Below are 22698 nucleotides of genomic sequence, written 5' to 3' on the forward strand. Positions count from 1 at the left end.
TTAAGGTTACAGTCCTTCACTCATTAACTAGTGTATATAAAATGCCAGCAGTGTTATTCAATGGCCCCATTAAGAGGTCTGACACTGAACACCACCCCTAGAATGATGTTCATCATCCTCATATGCTTCTCCATTGTAATGGCGCCATCTTTCTTGATTTGGATCAAAGCCCACCAGTTCTACCTGGTCCATTTCATCAGTCTCTTCTACTTCCTTCCTTTCCAGTAGGAGTTTTTCCAGCAGAGAATTTATCAGGAGAGAGAAAGCCATTGTTAGGAAAGTTTACCTTCAATTCGACGATGAGGCGACCCTTTTCATATGGTCCACGATAAATTGGCATGCCTTCATTTAGTACACACTTGGTATCTCCATGCTTGACAATCTGACCTGGATGAGAGGTGGACTATGGTTCGGTTGTCAAGAGTAGCTATTGGCTTTTGGAAGCCACACAATGCTTCATCCAGCCGTATGTCCGTACACATGAAACGGTGTTCCTTGGTCAAGTGAACACAGCATGGTCCTTCTGGTCTATAACAATGATAATATCTCCTGGCTCCAGTCCTGGTTCCTGGTCTCCTTCACCATGGAATGTTACCTTCTGGCCATCTTTCATGCCTTTATCAATATGAACTTCTAGAATCTTCTTCTCTTGAACTATCTTCCTTCCGTTGCAGCTTTTGCCTCTTTCTTTAGGACTGATCCTGTCCCCATGGCCCTGGCACTCCACGCACACAGACTGAATTTGCTGAACCATTCCAGGGCTGATCTGATGAATGCTTATTTGCATTCTAGTACCTTGGCAATTGGGACAGCACTCTACTGCTCCTTTATTACCACCTCAGTCTTTATATTTGTAACAAATCACATTCTTTTGTAGAGCTTATTTTCTCGTTGTACCATTATATAAGCCTTCTAAGGTTACAGAGAGCTGATGCACAACGTTTTTACCTCTCCTTTCTCTCTGCATCCTTCCTCCTCCAAGAAAAACATATCAAAGATGTCCATGGGGGAACCAAAACCACCTGCTCCACCTTCCATGCTTGCTTGATCTCTTCCTTTATCACTATGCATCCCTTTTCTTTGCATCAGAGAGCACTTCGTAAGCGTGAGAAATCTGTTTAAACTTCTCTCCTTCATTTGGATTCTTATCAAGGTGGTACTTCAAGGCCAGCTTTCAATAAGCCTCTTTCACTTCTTCCTGGGTGGCATTGGGTTTGACCCCCAAAACATCATAGTAAGTGGTTGGTTTCATCATATTTATTTTTTTAAAATACATTTTATTGATTTTTTACAGAGAGGAAGGGAGAGGGATAGAGAGTTAGAAACATCAATGAGAGAGAAGCATCGATCAGCTGTCTCCTGCACATCCCCAGTAGGTACATGCCCTTGACCGGAATCGAACCTGGGAACCTTCAGTCCGCAGGCCAATGCGCTATCCAGTGAGCCAAACCAGCCAGGGCAACTTTCATTATATTTAAAAGCCGGTGAGCAGGCTGAGGCAGGTGTGGAGGAGCTGGAAAGAGCGCGATGCTGCGCGCAGCTGAGGCAGCCCCCGCTCCTCCACTTCACACCGAGCATTCTGGAAAGTTTCCTCAATGAAATATATTGTTTTTTAAAAGAATATCAGAAAAAGTTGACTACTAATACAAGTTGAATAAATCTCCAAGAATTTATGAAAAATAATTTAAAGCAAAAAAATACTTAAAAAAATAAAGTTCTCTATGAAAATAGAATGTAAATCCATGGCAACTAGGAAAGCTGTGAAGAACAGGGACAGGTTAAAATAGGTCATGAAGCAATTACACAGTGAAACATATAGTCAGCATTATGACTATAATGATAGTTTCAGTTTCATGCACATGTCAAGATTTATGAAACACTATACTTAACACATGAAACTTACTCATTTTAGGTGTTAAAAATAGTTCAAGATAAAATAAAAGTATGTTGACCTATTTTGGAAGAACAGGTTTCACAACTCCATATTCATTCCACATTCATATGCCCTCTGGGTGAGAGTCTCATCTCAGTGACAGAAAATGTAACAATGAAGAACTTTCACCCAAACCCACAAAAGCCACATCCTTGGACGAAAGACAGGCTTTGTCTCCATCTTTGTTTTGCTGCCTGAGTACTAATGGCTCTGACAGGAACATCTGAGAAGCTACAAGAGCCACAAAAAACCTTGTTTATAATCAATGACAATGACCGCTCCACAGAAAATAAACATGCCTGGGATCCCTGAGATCTGTATACACAGAACTCCTGTAGACTTTTCCCCAAAATGATTCCTAGATGCACAGTTAGGTGAGGTCCCTTCCATCTAATGGGCTGCAGTCTCGTCCAACAATTAGGTCAGTGTTCCTGCAGTGAAAGGGTTTCGCTCACTGCTATGGTCCTCAAACCAGTGAACATCACTCGTGAAATTGTAGGCATTAGGGCACATGGCCCTCTGCAACACCTGGGCAAGAGATTCCCTTCACATGTATTGGCATCCCTTGCAAACCAGGAAAAAAAAAATTCATCCTCCCAGACATAACTGAGTTGGTCACAGTTACCCCCTCTTTGGAGTGACCTCTGTGTCACTAAGCATCCATCTTAACATGCGGACCAGAGAGTCCACAGTGTTTCCTGGAAAATTATGGGTAGCATTGTAAATTTGGCAAAAACTGCTGAGCTAATTTCTGCACCATGGTCTTCTCTCAAGGCCAAAAAGGTTTGAAACCGCATAAAAGTTTTGGACATCACCATGCTTGGAGAGCCTAGATTTTCTTATAAACTAACCCACACAATAAATAGCACACACAAGATTAAAGACGTCTCAGGAAAAAGCCTCATTATTTTGCAAAGAAAGAAACCTGAGTCTGGCAGTTCTCCCATTGATGACTTCGGCACTCAATAAACTCATCATTAGCATCTAGGGAAAGTGTGTCACTGAAAATAGCAGTTCTTCTGCAACATTATGTTTATGGGCACAACAGTAACGAGTCATATATGGCAACGCATGACAGGGAAAGAAGAAAGAACTAAGGGCTCAGGTATTCCTCATTTCTGTCAACAAATTAGACAAAAGACTTGGCTTTCCTGGGCATATGTGGACGGTGATTGATGCCATCTGTAGAGACCTTATAGGTGGTTCAGGTGAAATACCTTCAGCAACAGAAATATGCAATGACATAGATCTGGCAGGACATCTCTGTATGTTAGAACGTGCAACATAATTACATAGTGTTCCAACATAATATCACAGAAACACAACAGCAAAAACACTTATGGGAACCTTACAGAATATAGGCGATTAAATGTATGAGATACAATTCAGAAAAATGAGGATTCATAAATTTTCTTGTATTATTGTTAAGTCCTAACTAAGAAACTGCATTTCCTACACATCTAAGAAATTTCTCACATTTGCAATCTTATGCGGAGAACGAATTTAGAAATTTGGCTGAGAGATACCTCATATTAATTGCACTCAGAATGGCTTTTCCCATTGTGAACTCTCTGATGATATTGGAGACCATTTCGGCCTCTATAAGATTTCCCACATTCACTGCACATATAAGGCTTTTCTCCCGTATGAACTCTCTGATGATAACGAAGGTGAGTGCTCCGGATAAAAGATTTCCCACATTCACTGCATTGATAAGGTTTTTCTCCTGTATGAAGTCTCTGATGATGACAAAGGGCAGAGCTCTGGGTAAAAGATTTCCCACATTCAGTGCATTTATAAGGCTTTTCTCCTGTATGAAGTCTCTGGTGATGACATAGGGCAGAGCTCTGGGTAAAAGATTTCTCACAGTCAGTGCATTTATAAGGCTTTTCTCCTGTATGAACTCTCTGATGAAAACGAAGGTGAGTGCTCTGGGTAAAAGATTTCCCACATTCACTACATTTATAAGGCTTTTCTCCAGTGTGAATTCTTTGATGATAATGAAGGGCAACGCTAGTGGTAAAAGATTTCCCACATTCACTGCATTGATAAGGCTTTTCTCCAGTATGAACTCTCTGATGACGATAAAGGTTGCTCTTAGTTTTATAAGATTTCCCACATTCACTGCATTGATAAGGCTTTTCTCCCGTATGAACTCTCTGATGATAATGAAGGGCAGTGCTCTGGTTAAAAGATTTCCCACATTCACTGCATTGATAAGGCTTTTCTCCAGTATGAACTCTCTGATGACGATGAAGGACGGTCTTTGTGGTAAAAGATTTCCCACATTCACTGCATTGATAAGGCTTTTCTCCCATATGAAGTCTCTGATGACGATGAAGGGCAGTGCTCTGGTTAAAAGATTTCCCACATTCACTGCATTGATAAGGCTTTTCTCCCGTATGAACTGTCTGATGACGATGAAGGTCGCTCTTAGTGTTACAAGATTTCCCACATTCACTGCATTTATAAGGCTTTTCTCCCGTATGAACTCTCTGATGAAAAGAAAGGGAAGAGCTGTGGGTAAAATATTTCCCACATTCACAGCATTGATAAGGCTTTTCTCCTGTATGAAGTCTCTGATGATGACAAAGGGCAGAGCTCTGGGTAAAAGATTTCCCACATTCACTGCATTGATAAGGCTTTTCTCCAGTATGAACTCTCTGATGACGATGAAGATCGCTCTTAGTGTTACAAGATTTCCCACATTCACTGCATTGATAAGGCTTTTCTCCCGTATGAACTCTCTGATGACGATGAAGGGCAGTGCTCTGGGTAAAAGATTTCCCACATTCACTGCATTGATAAGGCTTTTCTCCAGTATGAATTCTCTGATGACGACGAAGGACGGTTTTAGTAGTAAAAGATTTCCTACATTCACTGCATTTATAAGGCTTCTCTCCAGTGTGAACTCTCTGATGTTGATGAAGGATCTTCTTGGAGGTAAAAGATTTTCCACATTCATTGCATTGATAAGGCTTTTCTCCCGTGTGAACTCTCCGATGACAACGAAGGGCACTGCTCCGCGCAAAAGATTTTCCACAATCACTGCATTTATAAGGCTTTTCTCCCGTATGAACTCTTCGATGACAACGAAGGGCATTGCTCCATGCAAAAGATTTTCCACATTCACTGCATTTATAAGGCTTTTCTTCAGTGTGAACTCTCTGATGTTTATGAAGGTTCTTCTTAGAAGTAAAAGATTTCCCATATTCACTGCATTTATAAGGCTTTTCTCCCGTATGAACTCTCTGATGTTGGTGAACGTCAGCATTAGCGATAAAAGATTTTCCCCATTCACTGCATTGATAAGGCTTTTCTCCAGTTTGACCTCTCTGTTGATAATGAAGGCTAGGAAATTTGGAAAAATATTTTCCACATTCAGAGGACAGAAAACACTGACTTCCAAGATGGACATCTTTTTCCTGAATAAATGGGTGGGTGCAACTAATGTCTCCCTTACAATCTTTTCTACTGTAATAAATTTTTCTCCTTTTAAAAGGCATCCCATACGTCGAAATTGAGGTTGGACTGTCCCTGGTCTGAGTAGCCTTTAGGTGGAGATGTCCTGACCCCGCAAGGACACCCTGCCCAACCTCCCCGCATGTGAAACGATTCTGGGATACATTGAAATTGTAGCTGTTTGCAAGTGAGATCCTGTCCACACCTGTAGTGAAAGATTTCTCTTTTACATGCTGCTGGAGAAATTTTGTGTGAAAAAAAAATTGTTTTGCACATGTCCCACACCTCAACAGTATTTGTCCATGTTGTGTTCCCTGCAGCTCCATCACGTGGAAAACGTTTCCCAAGACCACCCCACAACTCTCACAGGGGTCGCTCTTCTGGGAAGACAAGGCTAACTTGGGATTCCTTGCATGTGACAATCTTACAGAAACCTTCTGTTCAGTCGTTGCCTCCACATTCTCTGCTCCACAGCAGCAACCTGAAGAAAAGAAACCTAGGTGAAGTGCATGTTGACCTGATAAATACAGAATATCTTCACCACAATTGTTTATGTCACAACTGGACATGATTCCATACAATGATTTTCAAGACAAGTCAGCGAGACTCTCAGGAAATGGCTGTTATATATAACATAGCCCAAAAGGTCACTGGATGAGGAAAGTCTCACCAAGGGAGGACAGAAGCATTGGCTGGCAAGAAAAGGAGAGAGGCAGGGTCTGCTTGTTATTACTCCACAAATGGCTTCCTTTAGGACTTTTCATTCTGGCAATAGGAGTCTGTGTAAAATAATTTCAATGTGCTCAAACCCATAAAATATCAGTAATAGTAAAGCACGGAATGCACAGTGTCAATATAATACGGGTGCACTCTAAAGCTCTGCAGGCATGCAATAACTCTGGAGTGCAGTAAAGCCGAGATGTGTGATAGAGGTAGAGGTGCAAAGTTGAAAGAGGATAAGGTTATCCATGGGCTGGGAATAGAGTAGAATGATCACTATTAAAACTGAGTCATAGGCAAAGTGTCAACATTAAGCAAGAAGAAGTAGAATTGGGAGAGGAGTGGGCAATGGTAACAAAACATTTTTGTTGATGAACAAAATGGCTTTCTAGTTATGAACAAAACAGAGCCCAGGCATGAAAACCACCCCCAGGGTCCTTCACCAGGCAAGACTGCCTCTGGGTCTATCCTGTTATTGATAAAGTCATGTTTCTCCTGTGATGCACAATAGATTTTGCCTCTTAAATCCAAGTTCAGCCATAGCATGAGATAAATGATGCAAATCTTGTGTGTGTGTGTGTGTGTGTGTGTGTGTGTGTGTGTCTTACTCATTTTAATATTTCTAGCTTGCGGAGCAGTGCCAAGTACAGCAGAAGCTCAATAAATAGTTATGCTTATTCTTCATTATGAGAGGCTGGCTGGCAACAGAAAAAAGGCCTGTGGTTGAATGAGCCCTATTCTTAACTTCTTAAATGGTTTCAAAATTTTGTCACATGAAGCTTTCTCTGATGCCCTCATGTGACATGAGAAGTTATGTCACCTCCTCAGAGAAAAGCTTCTTCTGCTTCCCCCCAGTAACTCTGCGTCCCATTACTATGTTTCTTTCTTTCTTTTTTTAAAGCATCTATCAGGATCTGAAATACCTACCACCCATTAAAAGTATTGTATTAACTATCACTACCACTGCTGCCCCATGATTAAAAAGAAGGCTCCATGCCTCAATGTCAGTGGTGCATAACAAAAATCTCAGCTGTTGTGGAGCTGTCTGTGGGTTAAAAAAAAAAAAATTAAATGAGCCCTAACTAAACAGCTCAGTCGGTTAGAGCAGTGGTTCTCAACCTTCCTAATGCTGCGGCCCTTTAATACAGCTCCTCATGTTGTGGTGACCCCCAACCATAAAATTATTTTCGTTGCTACTTCATTACTGTAATTTTGCTACTCTTCTGAATCATCATGTAAATATATGATATGCAGGATGTATTTTCATTGTTACAAATTGAACATAATTAAAGCACAGTGATTAATCACAAAAACAATATATAACTATATATGTGTTTTCCGATGGTCTTAGGTGACCCCTGTGAAAGGGTCCTTCGACCCCCAAAGGGGTCGCGACCCACAGGTTGAGAACCGCTGGGTCAGCGCATCATCCCAACACCCCAAGGTTGTGGGTTCAATCCTAGGTCAGGGCACATACAAAGAAGCAACCGATGAGTGCATAAATAAGTGGAACAACCAATCGATGCTTCTCTCTCTCTCTCTCTCTCTCTCTCTCTCTCTCTCTCTCTCAAATAAAATTAAAGAGCCTAGCCTGGAGAGGAAAAGGTGGGAAGAGGAAGACAAACTAGAAACTTTCAAAGACGGTTGGGCAATAAACTGGAAGTGAAATCCTTAGGAGCCTGAAGGAGGGATAAGGAGCTGAAATTCAGCTCAACTTATAACTTTTTAAAAGTCAGAGCTGGGGGGCGGGGAGGGGAGACCATATAGGAGTAGCCAGTAGTAAGCTTCTGTCACTTAAGAAATTTAACCAGAGGACCATGAGATTTGGGGACTGGCCCCTCATAATCCCAGATTGCAATAAATGTGACTCTAATTCGACTTCTTAAGGCTTCCTTCTGTGATTCGCAGGGTACATTACAACATTTGGAAGATCCCCAGTGAGATGCAGCGCCCTAGGGGTGCTTTTTTGGACGCAAAGGGGGGCAAAACCTCCCGAGCCGTTCATGGAGACTGAGAGATCTCTAGTGGGTGCGCAATCTGAGAAGTTCCAGGGCCCCGGAGAAATCCCCTTTGGATCCAGCTAGCGGACACGGGACGTTGGGCCGTCCCTAAAAAAATTCATTGAGTCACCTGGAAAATCCTCTAGACGTAAGTTCTGGGACCGGTCACTGGTGGTGGACTCAAAAGAGTGCTGGACGCAGCATAACCTCGGAGTCCGACCGCCGGGACGCGATGGCGTCTGGGGGTCCTGGTCTGGGCAACCTTAGGGTTGCATCTGTCTGGTTTGTTTTGTCTTTGTTCTTTGTTGTCTTTGTCTTTGTCAAAATGGGTCAGGGACTTGTTCTGTATCTCCGATCTCTAAGGGACTTGTCCTGTATCATGGAGGAATGGCTTCTAGATGGTATTCACCGTCTCTGGGACTTCTGGGAAGGAAGTCAAAACTTGGACTGACTAAAGGTTTGAGTCTGGCCTGTCTTTTAAAAAAGGTAGAAGAGGAGAAAAACCAAGATGGCGGCATAGGTAAACACCGGAGTTAGCTGCCTCAAACAACCACTTCACAAATACAACTAAAAGACGAAGGGACATCACCCAGAACCACAGGAAAGCTGGCTGAGGGGAAATTCTTCAACTAGAAGGAAAGAGAACAGCATACCGAGACACAAAGGAGGCGCAGTGCGGAAAATACAAAGGTGCGGAGGTATGGGCGGAGCGGGCTGGTAGCTGAGGGCGCGGTTGTCGTTTTCAGTTCTGGCGAGTCTCTAGGGACCCAGACTCAAACGGGAGAAGCGGGACTGTCTAGCATCGGTTGGAACACGAGGGCAGCTTTCTCTCCGAGGTTTGCAGCGGTTGCTGGGACTCTGAGAGGCAGAGCTTCTGGGGACGGGACTGAGAGCAGCCATAACTGCTCCCTCTGCCCGCCCTGTTTGATCCCGTGTGACCCGCCCCGCCAAAGCCTTGAGCAGAGCCATTTGCCAGATAGCCTCAGGCAAAGGCTAGATTAGCACCTCCCTAGAGGACAGAAGTTTTCCCACTGCAGACACAGCTGATTCTCACAGCCAGTTGGCCTGGAGGTCAAATCCCCCTAGTATTAACTACAACAATCAAGGCTTAACTACAGGAGGACTGCACACAAAGACCACTAGGGGGTGCACCAAGAAAGCATAAAAATTGCGGAGACAAAGAAACAGGACAAAACTGTCAATGGAGGATATTGAGTTCAGAACCACACTTTTAAGGTTTCTCAAGAACTGTCTAGAAGCCGCCGATAAAGTTACTGAGATCCTCAAGATATCTAAAGAGACCCTCGATGTTGTGATAAAGAACCAACTAGAAATTAAGTATACACGGACTGCCAAAACCGGTTTGGCTCAGTGGATAGAGCGTCAGCCTGTGGACTGAAAGGTCCCAGGTTCGATTCCGGTCAAGGGCATGTACCTGGGTTGCGGGCACATCCCCAGTGGGAGGTGTGCAGGAGGCAGCTGATCGATGTTTCTCTCTCATCGATGTTTCTAACTCTCTATCCCTCTCCCTTCCTCTCTGTAAAAAAATCAATAAAATATATTTTTTAAAAAAAAGTATACATGGACTGAAATAACAAATATTATACAGACTCCCAACAGCAGACCAGGGGAGCGCAAGAATCAAGGCAAAGATTTGAAATGCGAAGAAGCAAAAAACACCCAACCAGAAAAGCAAAATGAAAAAAAAAATCCGAAAATACGAAGATAGTGTAAGGAGCCTCCAGGACAGCTTCAAGTGTACCAACATCAGAATTATAGGGGTGCCAGAAGATGAGAGAGAGCAAGATATTGAAAACCTATTTGAAGAAATAATGACAGAAAACTTCCCCTACCTGGTGAAAGAAATAGACTTACAAGTCCAGGAAGCACAGAGAACCCCAAACAAAAGGAATCCAAAGAGGACCACACCAAGACACATCATAATTAAAATGCCAAGAGCAAATGATAAAGAGAGAATCTTAAAAGCAGCAAGAGAAAGAAACTCAGTTACCTACAAGGGAATACCCATACGACTGTCAGCTGATTTCTCAACAGAAACTTTGCAGGCCAGAAGGGAGTGGCAAGAAATATTCAAAGTGATGAATGCCAAGAACCTACAACCAAGATTACTTTATCCAGCAAAGCTATCATTCAGAATTGAAGGTCAGATAAAGAGCTTCACAGATAAGGAAAAGCTAAAAGAGTTCATCACCACCAAACCAGCATTATATGAAATGCTGAAAGGTATCCTTTAAGAAGAGGAAGAAGAAGAAAAAGGTAAAGATACTAATTATGAACAACAAATATGCATCTATCAACAAGTGAATCTAAGAATCAAGTGAATAAATAATCTGATGAACAGAATGAACTGGTGATTATAATAGAATCAGGGACATAGAAAGGGAATGGGCTCACTATTCTTGGTGGGGAAAGGGTTGTGGGAGATGCGGGAAGAGACTGGACAAAAATTGTGCACCTAGGGATGAGGACAGTGGGGGGGGGTAAGGGCAGAGGGTGGGGTAAGAACTGGGTGGAGGGGAGTTATGGGGGGAAAAAAGAGGAACAAATGTAATAATCTGAATAATAAAGATTTACTAAAATAAAAATAAAATTATAAAAATAAAAATAATAATAATAAAATAAAAAAGGTAGAAGAGAAGCATTCCTAGGCAGTTTTCTACTGCCTCTGTTCAGGGACTTGTTCTGTATCTCTGCACAATTGAAACTGATTTGTTGGTATTTTATGGTGTAAATGTGGCATGCGCCTGTGTAAAAGTGTTTTTGTTTGTTTCTGTTTTGTTTTGTTTCCTTTGGAAAAAAACCTTCTGACTGAGGCATTTGTCTAGTGGTCGTGTCTATTTAGTCTTGTTTTCTTTGTTCAGTATGAGCACCGTTTCTGTCTGGATGAAACAAGGGTCGAGAATCCTGTCCTGGGATGTGGGAAAGGGAGGCCCCCACATCTGTTCCTGTCAGGCCCCCATCAGGGGACTTGGGCGGTGTTCCCGTTATCTGCTCAAGATCCCAAGACTGTAAAAGTACTTGTTCACTGAAAGGGTGTAAGTGTGGATGTTTATTTGATGTTTGTATGACTACTTAGGTATAATTATTTGTTCATGTAAGGGTGGAAGTCTGAAAAAACAAACAAACAAAAAACACGCTTGACTTCTTTAAGGCTGAATACTCTGACTGATAGCAAAACGCACCCCAAGCAGCCGCTGGGTTCTTTCTCCAAGGGCGCTTGCTCTCTGTCAGAGGTGGAATCTGCCCGCCTAACTAGTAATAATTTCTGTCTGTTTACTAGGGACTTTGATTTGTTCTGTGATATTTCTGGGTTGGGTTGAAATTTTGGAATTCTGGGGTAAATTTAAAAGGTATTTGTGGCTTTCCTTGTCTGATTGGGACATTCAGGGAGCTCACAGCTCCTCAGGGCAGAGATAATTTATAGGCCCTGCCCCCTGCCTGTGCTGAATTGAGGATCTTTCAGGAGACCCTCGATTCTTTTAGTAAAATTTCCCTGCACACCCTTGCCATCCTCTGCCTTCTTTTCCAAGACGACTAAGAGTCATTTTCCTCCACAGGAATTGTCTTCCTCTAACTCACAATAGGAAATAATACAGGCCGGTGTCATTTGGCTTGCTGGTTAAAGGAAGACAATGGGCCCTGGACTCTGTAAGGTGGGCGGGAATGAAGCTGGTCAAATGTACTGAAAGGGTTCGGGACCTGTTGCTGCTAGCAGAGGGGGGGCTGATATCCCCTTCCAGTGCACTCCCTTGGGAGAGGCCTGATTGCTGCTCTGTCACAGGGGACTGGTACGATGGCAGAGGCCTAGTACCCAAACCCACTGTCACAGGAGCGCTTTGTAATGAAAATGCCTTTCCCCCGTGGAGGGAGCACCTCCACTGGTCACCTGGGGACCTGCTCTGAGCCCCCTGCCTCCACCTATCCAGCTCCCATCTCCCGCACCCTCTGTTCACGAGGGTTGTAATTGCCTCTCATCCTCCGAGGGGCTATTTTGAGTAGGTGGTGAGGAGGGAAATTTCTCTGTGCCTCCTTGTGCCTCCCTGCGCCCCAATGAGGCCCAAGAACCCCCAGGGACAAGGCCTCCTTGGACACTTTTCACCGTGTTCTGTTGGGGGTTGGGGAGGGGGCGCTTAAAAAGGCAGTAGCTAGAAAAAGAAACTCTAAAAAATTAGAAGGATTTGAAGGAATGAATTGGTCACAGCTGGAAGAGGTAGCCCAGAAAGTCTTTAACAATAGGGACACCACGGAGGAGAAACAGGACTAAAGGAAAGAAAAGGCCGGCAGCAAACTAGGAAGGCATTAGTATGCCTATTGTAGAAAGTAGGGGCACTGGAAGAGAATATCCTGGTAGGTTCACAAAGGAAAGTGGAAGGCTGAGGGAAAAACCCAGGCTCTGAAGGATTTACACTCAGGGAAGGGAACTAATAGGGCCTGGACTCCTTTTCCTTGAACCCCTTGGAGCCCAGAATAATAATTTTTTAGTTTCCTGGTGTGTTCTGGAGCAGCCTATTCAGTCTTGACAGAGCCAACGGGACCCGTAACATCTAAGACGACATCGGTCCAGGGAGCCACCGAACAAACTGCCTTTTTTCTTGGACATCAGAGGACTGTGGACCTTGGAAAGAACACGGTAACACATTCGTTTCTGGTCATGCTAGTTTGCTCATACCCCTTACTGGGATGTGATATCTTACAGAAACTACAAGCCACCATATCCTTTGAGGGGGACGGAGCACACTTCACTGTGGATCCAAGGAACCCAGGCCCAGACCCATCCTCCCCTGGCCGCATTCTTCTAACCTGTCCTCTCTCAGATGAATATCTCTTGTAGGAAAGGGCCAATGTGACTCTGCTTATTTGGGGAAATTACGACGCCTCTTTCCCATGGTTTGGGCAGAAAACACCCGCCCCTGGGGTTAGCAAGTCATCAAGCTCCTGTAGTACTCCAATTGCAAGCCACCGTCACTCCAGCTCAGGTAAGGCAATACCCCCTGAGTTTAGAAGCAAAGAAGGGAATTGCCATCTTTGCATTTGAGTGGAATGACCCAGAGGGTGGATTCTCAGGACTATTAACCTGGACTAAACTGCCTCAAGGTTTCAAAAACTCACCCACCATTTTTGATGTAACCTTGAGCGGGGACCTAATTGCCTTTAGACAGGAGCATCCAGAATGTGCTCTACTCCAGTATGTAGATGATCTTCTGCTGGCAGCAGATACTGAGGAAAATTGCTGACAAGCCACTGAGGGCCTTTAGGCTCCTTACAAGCATTAGGCTACTGGGTGTCAGCCAAGAAGGCACAGTTGTGCTCCTCTGATGTCACATACCTGGGGTACAACATTAGCAAAGGCAGACGGACCCTCTCCCTCAGTTGAATAGAGGAAAGCTTAAGGATCCGCATGCCTCCAACCAAGAAGCAGGTTCAGGAATTCTTGGAGGCAGTTGGATACTGCCGTCTGTGGATACCGGGGTTTGAGGAGATTGCTGAACTTCTCTGCTCAAGTGCTGGGGAGGCGCAACCATTAAACTGGACCGAAGTGGAGCAACGGCCTTTTGAGGAGCTAAAGAAGGCTCCAGTCTCAGCACCTGCCCTAGCGTAGCCAGACGTTAGGAAGCCCTTCCACCTCTACCTCTACGTGAGTGAGGTAAGGGACATTGCCAAAGGGGTTCTCACCCAGACTCTAGGTTCCTGGAAGAGACCTGTGACCTATCTGTCTAAGAGACTAGACCCCAGAGTGGCCAGTGTGCCTCCAGGCAGTGGCCACCACAGCATTGCTGGTAAAGGAGGCAGATAAGCTGACTTCGGGCCAGGAACTAGTCCTGACAACCCCCCATGCTGTGGAAGCCCTCCTTCGAGATGCTCTGGAGAGATGGATGTCAAATACCAGGGTCACCCAGTACCAAGCTCATCTCCTGGACCAGCCCTGCATCTGAATTCCATAAGACACTGGCCATCAACCCTGCCAGCCTGCTCCCAGATGATGATCCAGAGGAGCCATCCATGATTGTATAGAGGTAACAGACACAGTTCGCCCAGACTTGACAAATGTCCCGCTGTCATCACCAGACAAGGTACTGTTATGTATAAGATACATATGGACAGTGGGCGGTGGTAGTCACCCTAGACCGCCCAAGGAAACCGAGCTGCAGACCAAGCTGCCAAGGAAGCCGTCCAAAAACCAGTGGGGCCTTTACAAGAGGAGGAATTGACAGAACAGAAGCAAGCTACCAGAGGACCAAATGGTTGGTGGACTCTACCAGATGGCAGACTGTTGGTCCCAGAGGCTCTAGGTCAGACTTTAGTTGCCCAGTCACACCAGGCTGCCCACATAGGTGTCACCAAGACTTCTGAACTTTTGTGAGGCAGGTCACAGGTAAATGCTAAGCAAGGTAAGAGGGTCCCCCTGGGAATTCAGGCCCAGGGAAACTCCCCAGGAGAGCACTGGGAGGTAGATTTTCACAGAGATTAAGCCACCGGCATCAGGGTTTAAGTACCTGCTAGTTTTTATAGACTCTTTCACGGGATGGGTTGGAGTCCCACCAGGACAGAAACTGCCTCTATAATAGTCAAGAAATTACTCCAGGAGATTATACTTAGATTTGGGCTACCAGCAGTCATAGGATCAGATAACGGCCCTGCCTTTGTAGCCAGGGTATCTCAATGTATATAGCTCAAGACTTAGGCATAAATTGGAAACTCCATTGTGCATACCAGCCACAAATTCAGGGCAGGTATGAACAGGACTCAAAAAGGACTTTAACTAAATTTATCCCAGAAACTGGTGAAAACTGGACCAACCTCTGCCCTTTGCCTACTTACAGGCCAGGTGTACCCCCAACCGGGAGGGGTTCTCTCCTTTTGAAATCATGTTTGGTAAACCTTAGAGGAGGAATTAAAAGCTAAAAGTCATAACCATTCCTTGCTCAAGTCCTTGCAGGCTCTGCAGTATACCCAGAGAGCTACCCATAAGCTTGTTCGAGACGCCTTGCCAGTGCCCACCTCGGATCCTGTACATCCTTTCCAGCCTGGGAACTCAGTGTGGGTAAAGAAGTTCAGGACCCAAGGACTCACCCCAACTTGGAAAGGACTATACACTGTCGCCCTGCTGACGGCATCCAGACCTGGTTACACCACTCCCAGCTCCTGCAACAGGAAACGGCCTTGATCCCGGCATCCAGCTGACTCATCTGTGAGATCCCTAGCCTGGGATCCACGCAGGCCAGGAGGAGGCTCGACGCCCGCAGGAGGGGCACTGGACTTCAGTGAGGACAGTACTGATGGGGACCGTGGCACTAGGGCACTTGGTAACTGTAAGAACATTTTTTTTTTACCCAGTGAGAAAGTCCAGGGCTAAGTGGGGCTAGATGTGCTAGGGGACAGGAGAGCAGGAACAGAATAGAGAATGCCCCTAAAAGAAGTGGGGTGAGTAAATGAAAATAAATGTGCCAAGCTGGCAGTTTAGAAAAATTAATTCGGTCTAACCACTTGTAGTTAGGGGGCAGTACAATCCCCTAACTAGTAAAGATGAGTCCATGACTTGACTCATGTACATAAAACTAGTGGGGAATGAAGTATGGTACTTATTTGCTTTGTTTAACAATAGAAAAGTTAGTTTAATTTTCTGAATTGTATAAATCATACCATTTGATTTAATGCCTTATTGATTGTAACGTGACTATCCCATTGATTGTTATCTTACTGGTTTTAGAAAACACATTCTTCTGTACCGGGGAAACAAGACAGCACAATTATCCTAAATTGTTTTAGTGGCCACAGATAATGCATTCTAGTTTACTCAGTGGTCACAAGACCAGGACAGCGCAATTGCTCTAAATTACCTCGATGGCTATAGATAATGAGTTCCTGGCAACTCCATGATCTCAAGACCCAGGGCTCTAGATAAGGTGTTTCTGTCAATTCAGTGACCCCGAGACCCAAAACGATAATTAACATGCTTAATTGCCCTAACCGGTTTGGCTCAGTGGATAGAGCGTCGGCCTGCGGACTCAAGGGTCCCAGGTTCGATTCCAGTCAAGGGCATGTACCTTGGTTGCGTGCATATACCCAGTAGGGAGTGTGCAGGAGGCAGCTGATCGATGTTTCTCTCTCATGGATGTTTATAACTTTCTATCCCTCTCCCTTCCTCTCTGTAAAAAAAATCAATAAAGTATATTAAAAAAAAAAAAAAAACATGCTTAATTTTGCTTCTGTAAACTGCTTTTTTGCAAACCAGGTTCCTCATTCCAAACCTTGAGATGTAATCAATACCTTTGTGATCTTTGCCTATATAAGTCTGGTTTTGCCACCATCTTATGACTATGAGATTTGGGGAATGGCCCCTCATAGTCGCGGATTGCAATAAATATGACTCTTTAATTCAAAAAAAAAAGAAAAGAAAAGAAAAGAAATTTAACCAGAGAGATTAAAAATGGCGGCAGAGTAGGAGGATGCTGCATGGCCATGCTCCCAGGAACAAGCTGGAATTACAACTGAAATATGAGAAGGCTTCCTGAATAATCAACAGAAAACTCACAGGAGAGAACCCTGATACCCAAGGACCGAAGGTGGAGCTGGCATAGAGACTGGTAGGAGGGGCAGAGATGTGACCCACAGAGGGCAACTGAAGTCCCAGAGAGTTATCTCAGCTGGTGGTGGTGGTGGGGGAGGAGGTACCACTAAGAATTCTGGGATCTAATCCCAGAGGTGGGCTCCCCAGCAGAGAACACCAAGCTGAGGAAGGTATCCACATAGCATCAAGCTGTGGAAAGCAATGGGGTGCGGTCTGCCAGGGAGTGGCAGCTGAAAGTTCAGGCACCCTCTTAAAGGGCCAAGGCACAAACAGTCCCTGTGGAACCACCCACCTTGTACTCTGGCAGAGGGAGGGCGAAGAGGACTGGAGCTGTGAGAACAGAGGCCAGCACTGGGGACTCGAGGGATAGAGCTCAGAAGGCAGACACCCCAAGTTTCCTCGGCTCAGTCATTCCCTCACATAGCCACATAGACATCTGCCTTGCCTGGGGGGAAGACAGTTGACACACCCTATTGGAAAACACCTTGCCCTGAGGCCGCTTAAGAGATTAAAAGTAACAATTCAAAGGAGTAACAGCTGCTTGTGTAGCCTGCCCCCAGCCAAGGAACAGCAGCCTCCTGATCACCACACCCTCTGTCCGAGGAACAGCAGCTATGTGTGAAGCCTTCCCCCACCAGCCAGAGGAGCCACCACAGCGGTGAACAGCACCCACCACAGGAGCTGCTGCCAACTGAGGAGCAGCTGCTACCAAAACCGCCCGAGGAGCAACCGCAGCCCGAGGAGCCACTGCCACCCAGGGAGCAGCCACTGAATGACTCAACATTTAAATATATCGGTGAGATCAAACATGGGTAGACAAAGAAACCCCCAAAGGAAAGAAAAGGAGGACTCGCCAGAAAAGCAGCTAAGTGAAACCGAGGCATGCAGAATGACAGAAAAAGAATTCAGATTAAGGGTCCTAGAATGCATAAACCGGATGGAGGAAAAAATCAACAACTTATGCAAGAAGCAAGAAGAAACAGATGAAAAAATCAATAAATTATGTAAAAACCAAGAAGCAATGAAGAGTGATATAGCTGCAATAAAAAACACCATTGAAAGTTTCAACAGTAGACTAGGAGAAGCGGAGGACCAAATTAGCGAATTAGAAGATAGGGAAGCAAAACACACCCAAACTGAACAGCAATTGGAGAAAAAAATTAAAAGACAGGAGGAGAGCCTAAGGGAGCTATGGGACAACATGAAACGAAACAACATACGAATAATAGGGGTGTCAGAACAACAGAAAGAGGAACAAGACTTAGAAAACCTTTTTGAAGAAATAATATCAGAAAACTTCCGAGGTGGGGAAGAAAAAAGTCACACAAGCACAGAGAGTCCCAAACAAGGTGAACCCGAAAAGACCCACAACAAGACACATTGCAATTATCATGGCAAATGTTCAGGAAAAAGAGAGAATCTTAGCCCTAACCGGTTTGGCTCAGTGGATAGAGCATCGGCCTGTGGACTCAAGGGTCCCGGGTTCGATTCCAGTCAAGGGCATGTACCTTGGTTGCGGGCACATCCCCAGTGGGGAGTGTGCAGGAGGCAGCTGATCGATGTTTCTCTCTCATCGATGTTTCTAACTCCCTATCCCTCTCCCTTCCTCTCTGTAAAAAAAATCAATAAAATATATATTTTTAAAAACAACAACAACAAAAAAAACAAAGAAAGAATCTTAAAGGCTGCAAGAGAGAGTCGGAAAGTTATATACAAGGGATCTCCCATTATATTATCAAATAATTCCTCAACAGAAACACATCAGGCAAGAAAAGAATGGATGGAATTTACAATGTGATGCAAAGCACAGGACTGAATCCAAGAATACTTTATCCAGCAAGACTATCATTCAAAATTAAAGGGAAAATAAGAAGCTTCACAGACAAAAAAAGGCTAAGGGAGTTTATCACCACCATGCCAGCAATGCAAGAAATGCTAAAGGGACTGGTGTAAAAAGAAGAAATAAAAAGCTCAGAAAGAAAACAGCCACAAAAAAATAGAAATGGCTACAAACAAGTACCTTTCGATAATAACTTTAAACGTAAATGGACTAAATGCTCCAATCAAAAGACATCGAGTGGCTGATCTCAATACCAGATATCAAGCTGTATTACAAAAACCACTGTTCTCAAAACTGCCTGATACTGGCACAAGAACAGACATATAGATCAATGGAATAGAATAGAGAGCCCAGAAATCGACCCGAACCAATATGCTCAATTATTATTTGACAAAGGAGGCAAGAACATACAATGGGGCCAAGATAGTCTCTTCAATAAATGTTGTTGGGAAAATTGGACAGATACATGCAAGAAAATGAATCTAGACCACCAACTTACACCATACAAAAAAATGAACTCAAAATGGATAAAGGACTTAAATATACGACGGGAAACCATAAAAATACTAGAGAATCCAAAGGCAAAAAAATCTCAAACATATGCCAAAGCAATTTCTTCACCGATACAGTTCCTAGGGCATTGGAAACTAAAGAGAAAATAAACAAATGGGAATACATCAAAATAAAAAGCTTACGCACAGCAAAAGAAACCATCAACAAAACAACAAGAAAGCCCGCTACATGGGAGAACATATTTGCCAATGTTATCACTGATTAGGGTTTAATCTCCAACATTTATAGGGAACTCATACAACTCAACAAAAGGAAGCTAAACAATCCAATAAAAAAAATGGGCAAAGGACCTAAATACACACCTTTCAAAAGAGGACATTCAGAAAGCCGTCAGACATATGAAAACATGCTGAAAGTCACTAATCATCCAAGAGATGCAAATCAAAACAACAATTAGGTACCATCTCACACCTGTCAGAATGGCCATCATCAACAAATCAACATACGACAAGTGCTGGAGAGGATGTGGAGAAAAAGGAACACTCGTGCACTGCTGGTGGGAATGCAGACTGGTGCAGCCACTATGGAAGACAGTATGGAGTTTCCTCAAAAAACTAAAAATGGGACTCCCATTTGACCCCATGATTCCACTACTAGGAATATGTCCCAAGAAACCAGAAACACCAATCAGAAAGGATATATGCACCCCAATGTTCATAGCAGCACAATTCACCATAGCTAAGATCTGGAAACAGCCTAAGCCCCCATCAGCAGATGAATGGATTAGAAAACTGTGGTACATCTACACAATGGAATACTATGCTGCTGTAAAAAAGAAGGAACTCTTACCATTTGCAACAGCATGGAAGGAACTGGAGAGCATTATACTATGTGAAATAAGCCAGTCAATGAAGGAAAAATACCACATGATCTCACTCATTTATGGATAATAAAGACCAGTATAAACTTATGAACAAAAATAGATACAGAGGCAGAGCTACCTCGAACAGACTGTCAAACTACAGCGGGAAGGTCAGGGAGGGTCGGGGGCAGGAGGGGGGTAAGAAAGAGATCAACCGAAGGACTTGTATGCATGCATGTAAGCATAACCAATGGACATAAGACACTGGGGGGTAGGGGAGGCCAGGGGATTGTCAAGGGTGGGGGGAAAAGGGAGACATATGTAATACTCTTTGTAACACTCTAAGCAATAAAACAATAAAAAAAAATCATACAAGAAAATAGCCAAAAAAAGAAAAAGAAAAGAAATTTAACCAGTGTGGGTATCACAGAAGAAATCCAAATATTTAATGGGAATGGAAGTCTGGGACCCAAACAGGCAGCTACAGATATGCCTGGTTTCAGTTGCACAAAATGTTTTAATGAGTTGCCAATTTTCAAAAATTGTATTAGTTGCCAGGCTTTAAAAATTAAGAGCCTGACCATATGTGCACACACTGGAGTTTGTTTCGCTTCTCCAACATCACCTACGCTAGTATTGTGCTCCTAAAACTCAAAACTCAGCAAAAATAAAAGTTTGCCTCTGTTTATGACATAGACACTTTCTTACACCTCCATTTACCTTACCAGACTACGCATTCAAGTTCGCAACCCTTGGACCAAACCGAGGAATCGAGAACCTGAGCTCAGAAAAGCCCAACTTGCTGTCCTCGCTTCAAAATAACGTTATCGTCACTAAGAAGGCTCAGCCAGGGGAGGGACGCGCCTGCCAGTCCCACCGCAATCCGGGCGAAGCCCGGACCAGCAGCCCAGCGTCCCTGCTCCCGAGTCCCCACACCTGGATTCGGAGCACTGCTGTCAGGGGCTCAAGGGACTGACCTGGGAAATTAGGACCTTAATGGTCAGAAGACGCGGGCTGCCAGAGGCGGAGGGGAAGTACCTGGAGGACTGCGAGGACGAGAGTCAGTTACCGGTGGGGAAACAGCATGGCTCACTTACCGCTGCTCTACTTCAGCAACCTGGCAGTGTCATCCATAGACCGCCCCACTATGACGCACCGTGACCCCGCACCCCCCCTCCCCCTCCTGCTGGCGGTTTGTGGTGTCACACAAGGAGCCGCCAAATGATGCAAATCTTAAAAGAAAACCTAAAATGAGATATGGTCAGCACTGTCCTAGAACAACCACAAATGAGATCACAGGCAAAAGACCTACGTGAGTGACATCAGCAAGATGGCAGAATCAGAGATAGAGAACCTTTCCTCATTCCATAGTAAGTAGACAGCTATCCATGAAAAAAATCCTACAGGCAATGGGAATAAGAGTACCATGAAGACAAACAGTAATACAGAATACCAAATAAGGACAACTGCATAGAAAGGATGACAAGAAACTGGGTGAGGAAACACATTTGAAGACACTTAAGGTCAAAAACAGGGTTAATAACTAACTAACGAAGTGAAAGATAGTCTGCAATGAATGGTGCTGGTATAAATGGACATTCACATGTAAAACAACAAAACTGGACACAACTGATAAAATCTAAGCCAACCTGTATGACACAATTAAATGTGAGCGCTAAAACTTAAAACTCCTCAGGACAACCTAGAGAAAAAGTTTCGGAGGTTTGTTTTAGACAGAATTTTCTGAATGTGACACCAACCAACACACAAAGTAGAAAATGAACAGTCCAGATGGCAACAAAGAAAGGAAAATAGCGTCTTCACTGAACAACAGCAATAAACAAAATAAAATGAAAGGCAATCTAGAGAATAGAAGAAAATACTTGCAAACCATATGTAGGAATCTCTTGGAGATATTGTGGATTCAGCTCTGATCAGCACAATAAAGCGAATATTGCGATATAGACAGAAATAGTGGGAGTTCCGTGGGAATAATGAAGGCATGTTAATACTATACTGCAGGCTAATAACAAAGCAGTGACTCTGTCTCAAAAGCAAAGTCTATATAACTTCACTAACAATATTTAATTGCTAAGCACTAGTACCAAGCACCTGAGCTTGTTAGACACATGGTGGCACTAGACATTCTGAATGCAGGGTTGCCAAAAACATGGACTGTGTAGAAAAGCTGGTGTGGGGGGAGTTATATCTGCAAAGCATAATTAAGCACATGCAAAAATATGTGTTCCTGTATGTCATAGGCAATTAATATATAAAATATACAAGGTATTCAAACGACTCTAATAAAAAATACAGTTAATAAACAGGATAAGGATGTAGAGACAATTTTTCAAAAATATATACACATTACCAACAGGAATATAGAAAATGCTTTCTTCACTAACCAAGGTGGAATCCTTTAAGCTTCCTGCAACACCACCAACCAAAAGCCCTTCCCTGTGAATTTAGGGGAGCGAGGAGTATTGGGACTTCAGGAATAGAAGGGAGCAGCAGAAACAGACCAAATAACCCCATGACAGCAACTACCCAGATAACTGGAAAATCAATCAGTATCACACTCTACATTGCAGGACAGAGCACACCCTGGGGGCTGGGCCCTGGAAAATCACAAAGCCAAGTCTACGTCACTGGTAACAGTGAGGGTCTTACCCAGAGAGGATATAAGTTCAAAGTTCTCCAGCATCACATTCAGGTACAGCTGTCTCTGACCCTCATCAAGGAGGCTCCATTCCTCCCTGGAGAAGTGCAGGGCAATGT

General features: G+C 44.0%; 2 protein-coding genes and 1 pseudogene across 5 annotated transcripts in view; all 3 read right to left on the reverse strand.

Moving 5' to 3' along the window:
* LOC132216087 (zinc finger protein 883-like) overlaps positions 1 to 22698 on the reverse strand; it is a 141961-nt gene that overhangs the window by 118081 nt on the left and 1182 nt on the right. The window lies entirely within an intron of this gene.
* LOC132216129 (dnaJ homolog subfamily A member 1-like) lies at positions 70 to 1276 on the reverse strand (annotated as a pseudogene).
* LOC132216079 (zinc finger protein 883-like) lies at positions 2100 to 22695 on the reverse strand. 2 transcript variants are annotated; one of them, XM_059665137.1, is made up of 2 exons: positions 22591 to 22695; positions 2100 to 5876 (listed from the first exon to the last, which is right to left on the reverse strand). In XM_059665137.1, the coding sequence occupies exons 1-2, from the start codon at positions 22622 to 22624 to the stop codon at positions 3466 to 3468; spliced, it is 2445 nt and encodes an 814-aa protein (XP_059521120.1). In that variant the 5' UTR covers positions 22625 to 22695; the 3' UTR covers positions 2100 to 3465. The 2 variants fall into 2 exon arrangements, with proteins under 2 accessions (XP_059521120.1, XP_059521121.1); XM_059665138.1 differs by lacking the exon at positions 22591 to 22695 and having other exon boundaries at positions 2100 to 4592; positions 5265 to 6120.

Source organism: Myotis daubentonii, chromosome 15 (genome assembly GCF_963259705.1).
Source record: "Myotis daubentonii chromosome 15, mMyoDau2.1, whole genome shotgun sequence".
NCBI classification, from domain to species: Eukaryota; Metazoa; Chordata; class Mammalia; order Chiroptera; family Vespertilionidae; genus Myotis; species Myotis daubentonii.

Coding starts and splice junctions, on each gene's coding strand:
- LOC132216079 (XM_059665137.1), bottom strand. CDS start 22,624: ATGCTGGAGAACTTTGAACTTATATCCTCTCTGG. Junction 5,877..22,590: donor TGAACTTATATCCTCTCTGG/GTAAGACCCTCA, acceptor TCTTTTCTTCAG/GTTGCTGCTGTGGAGCAGAG.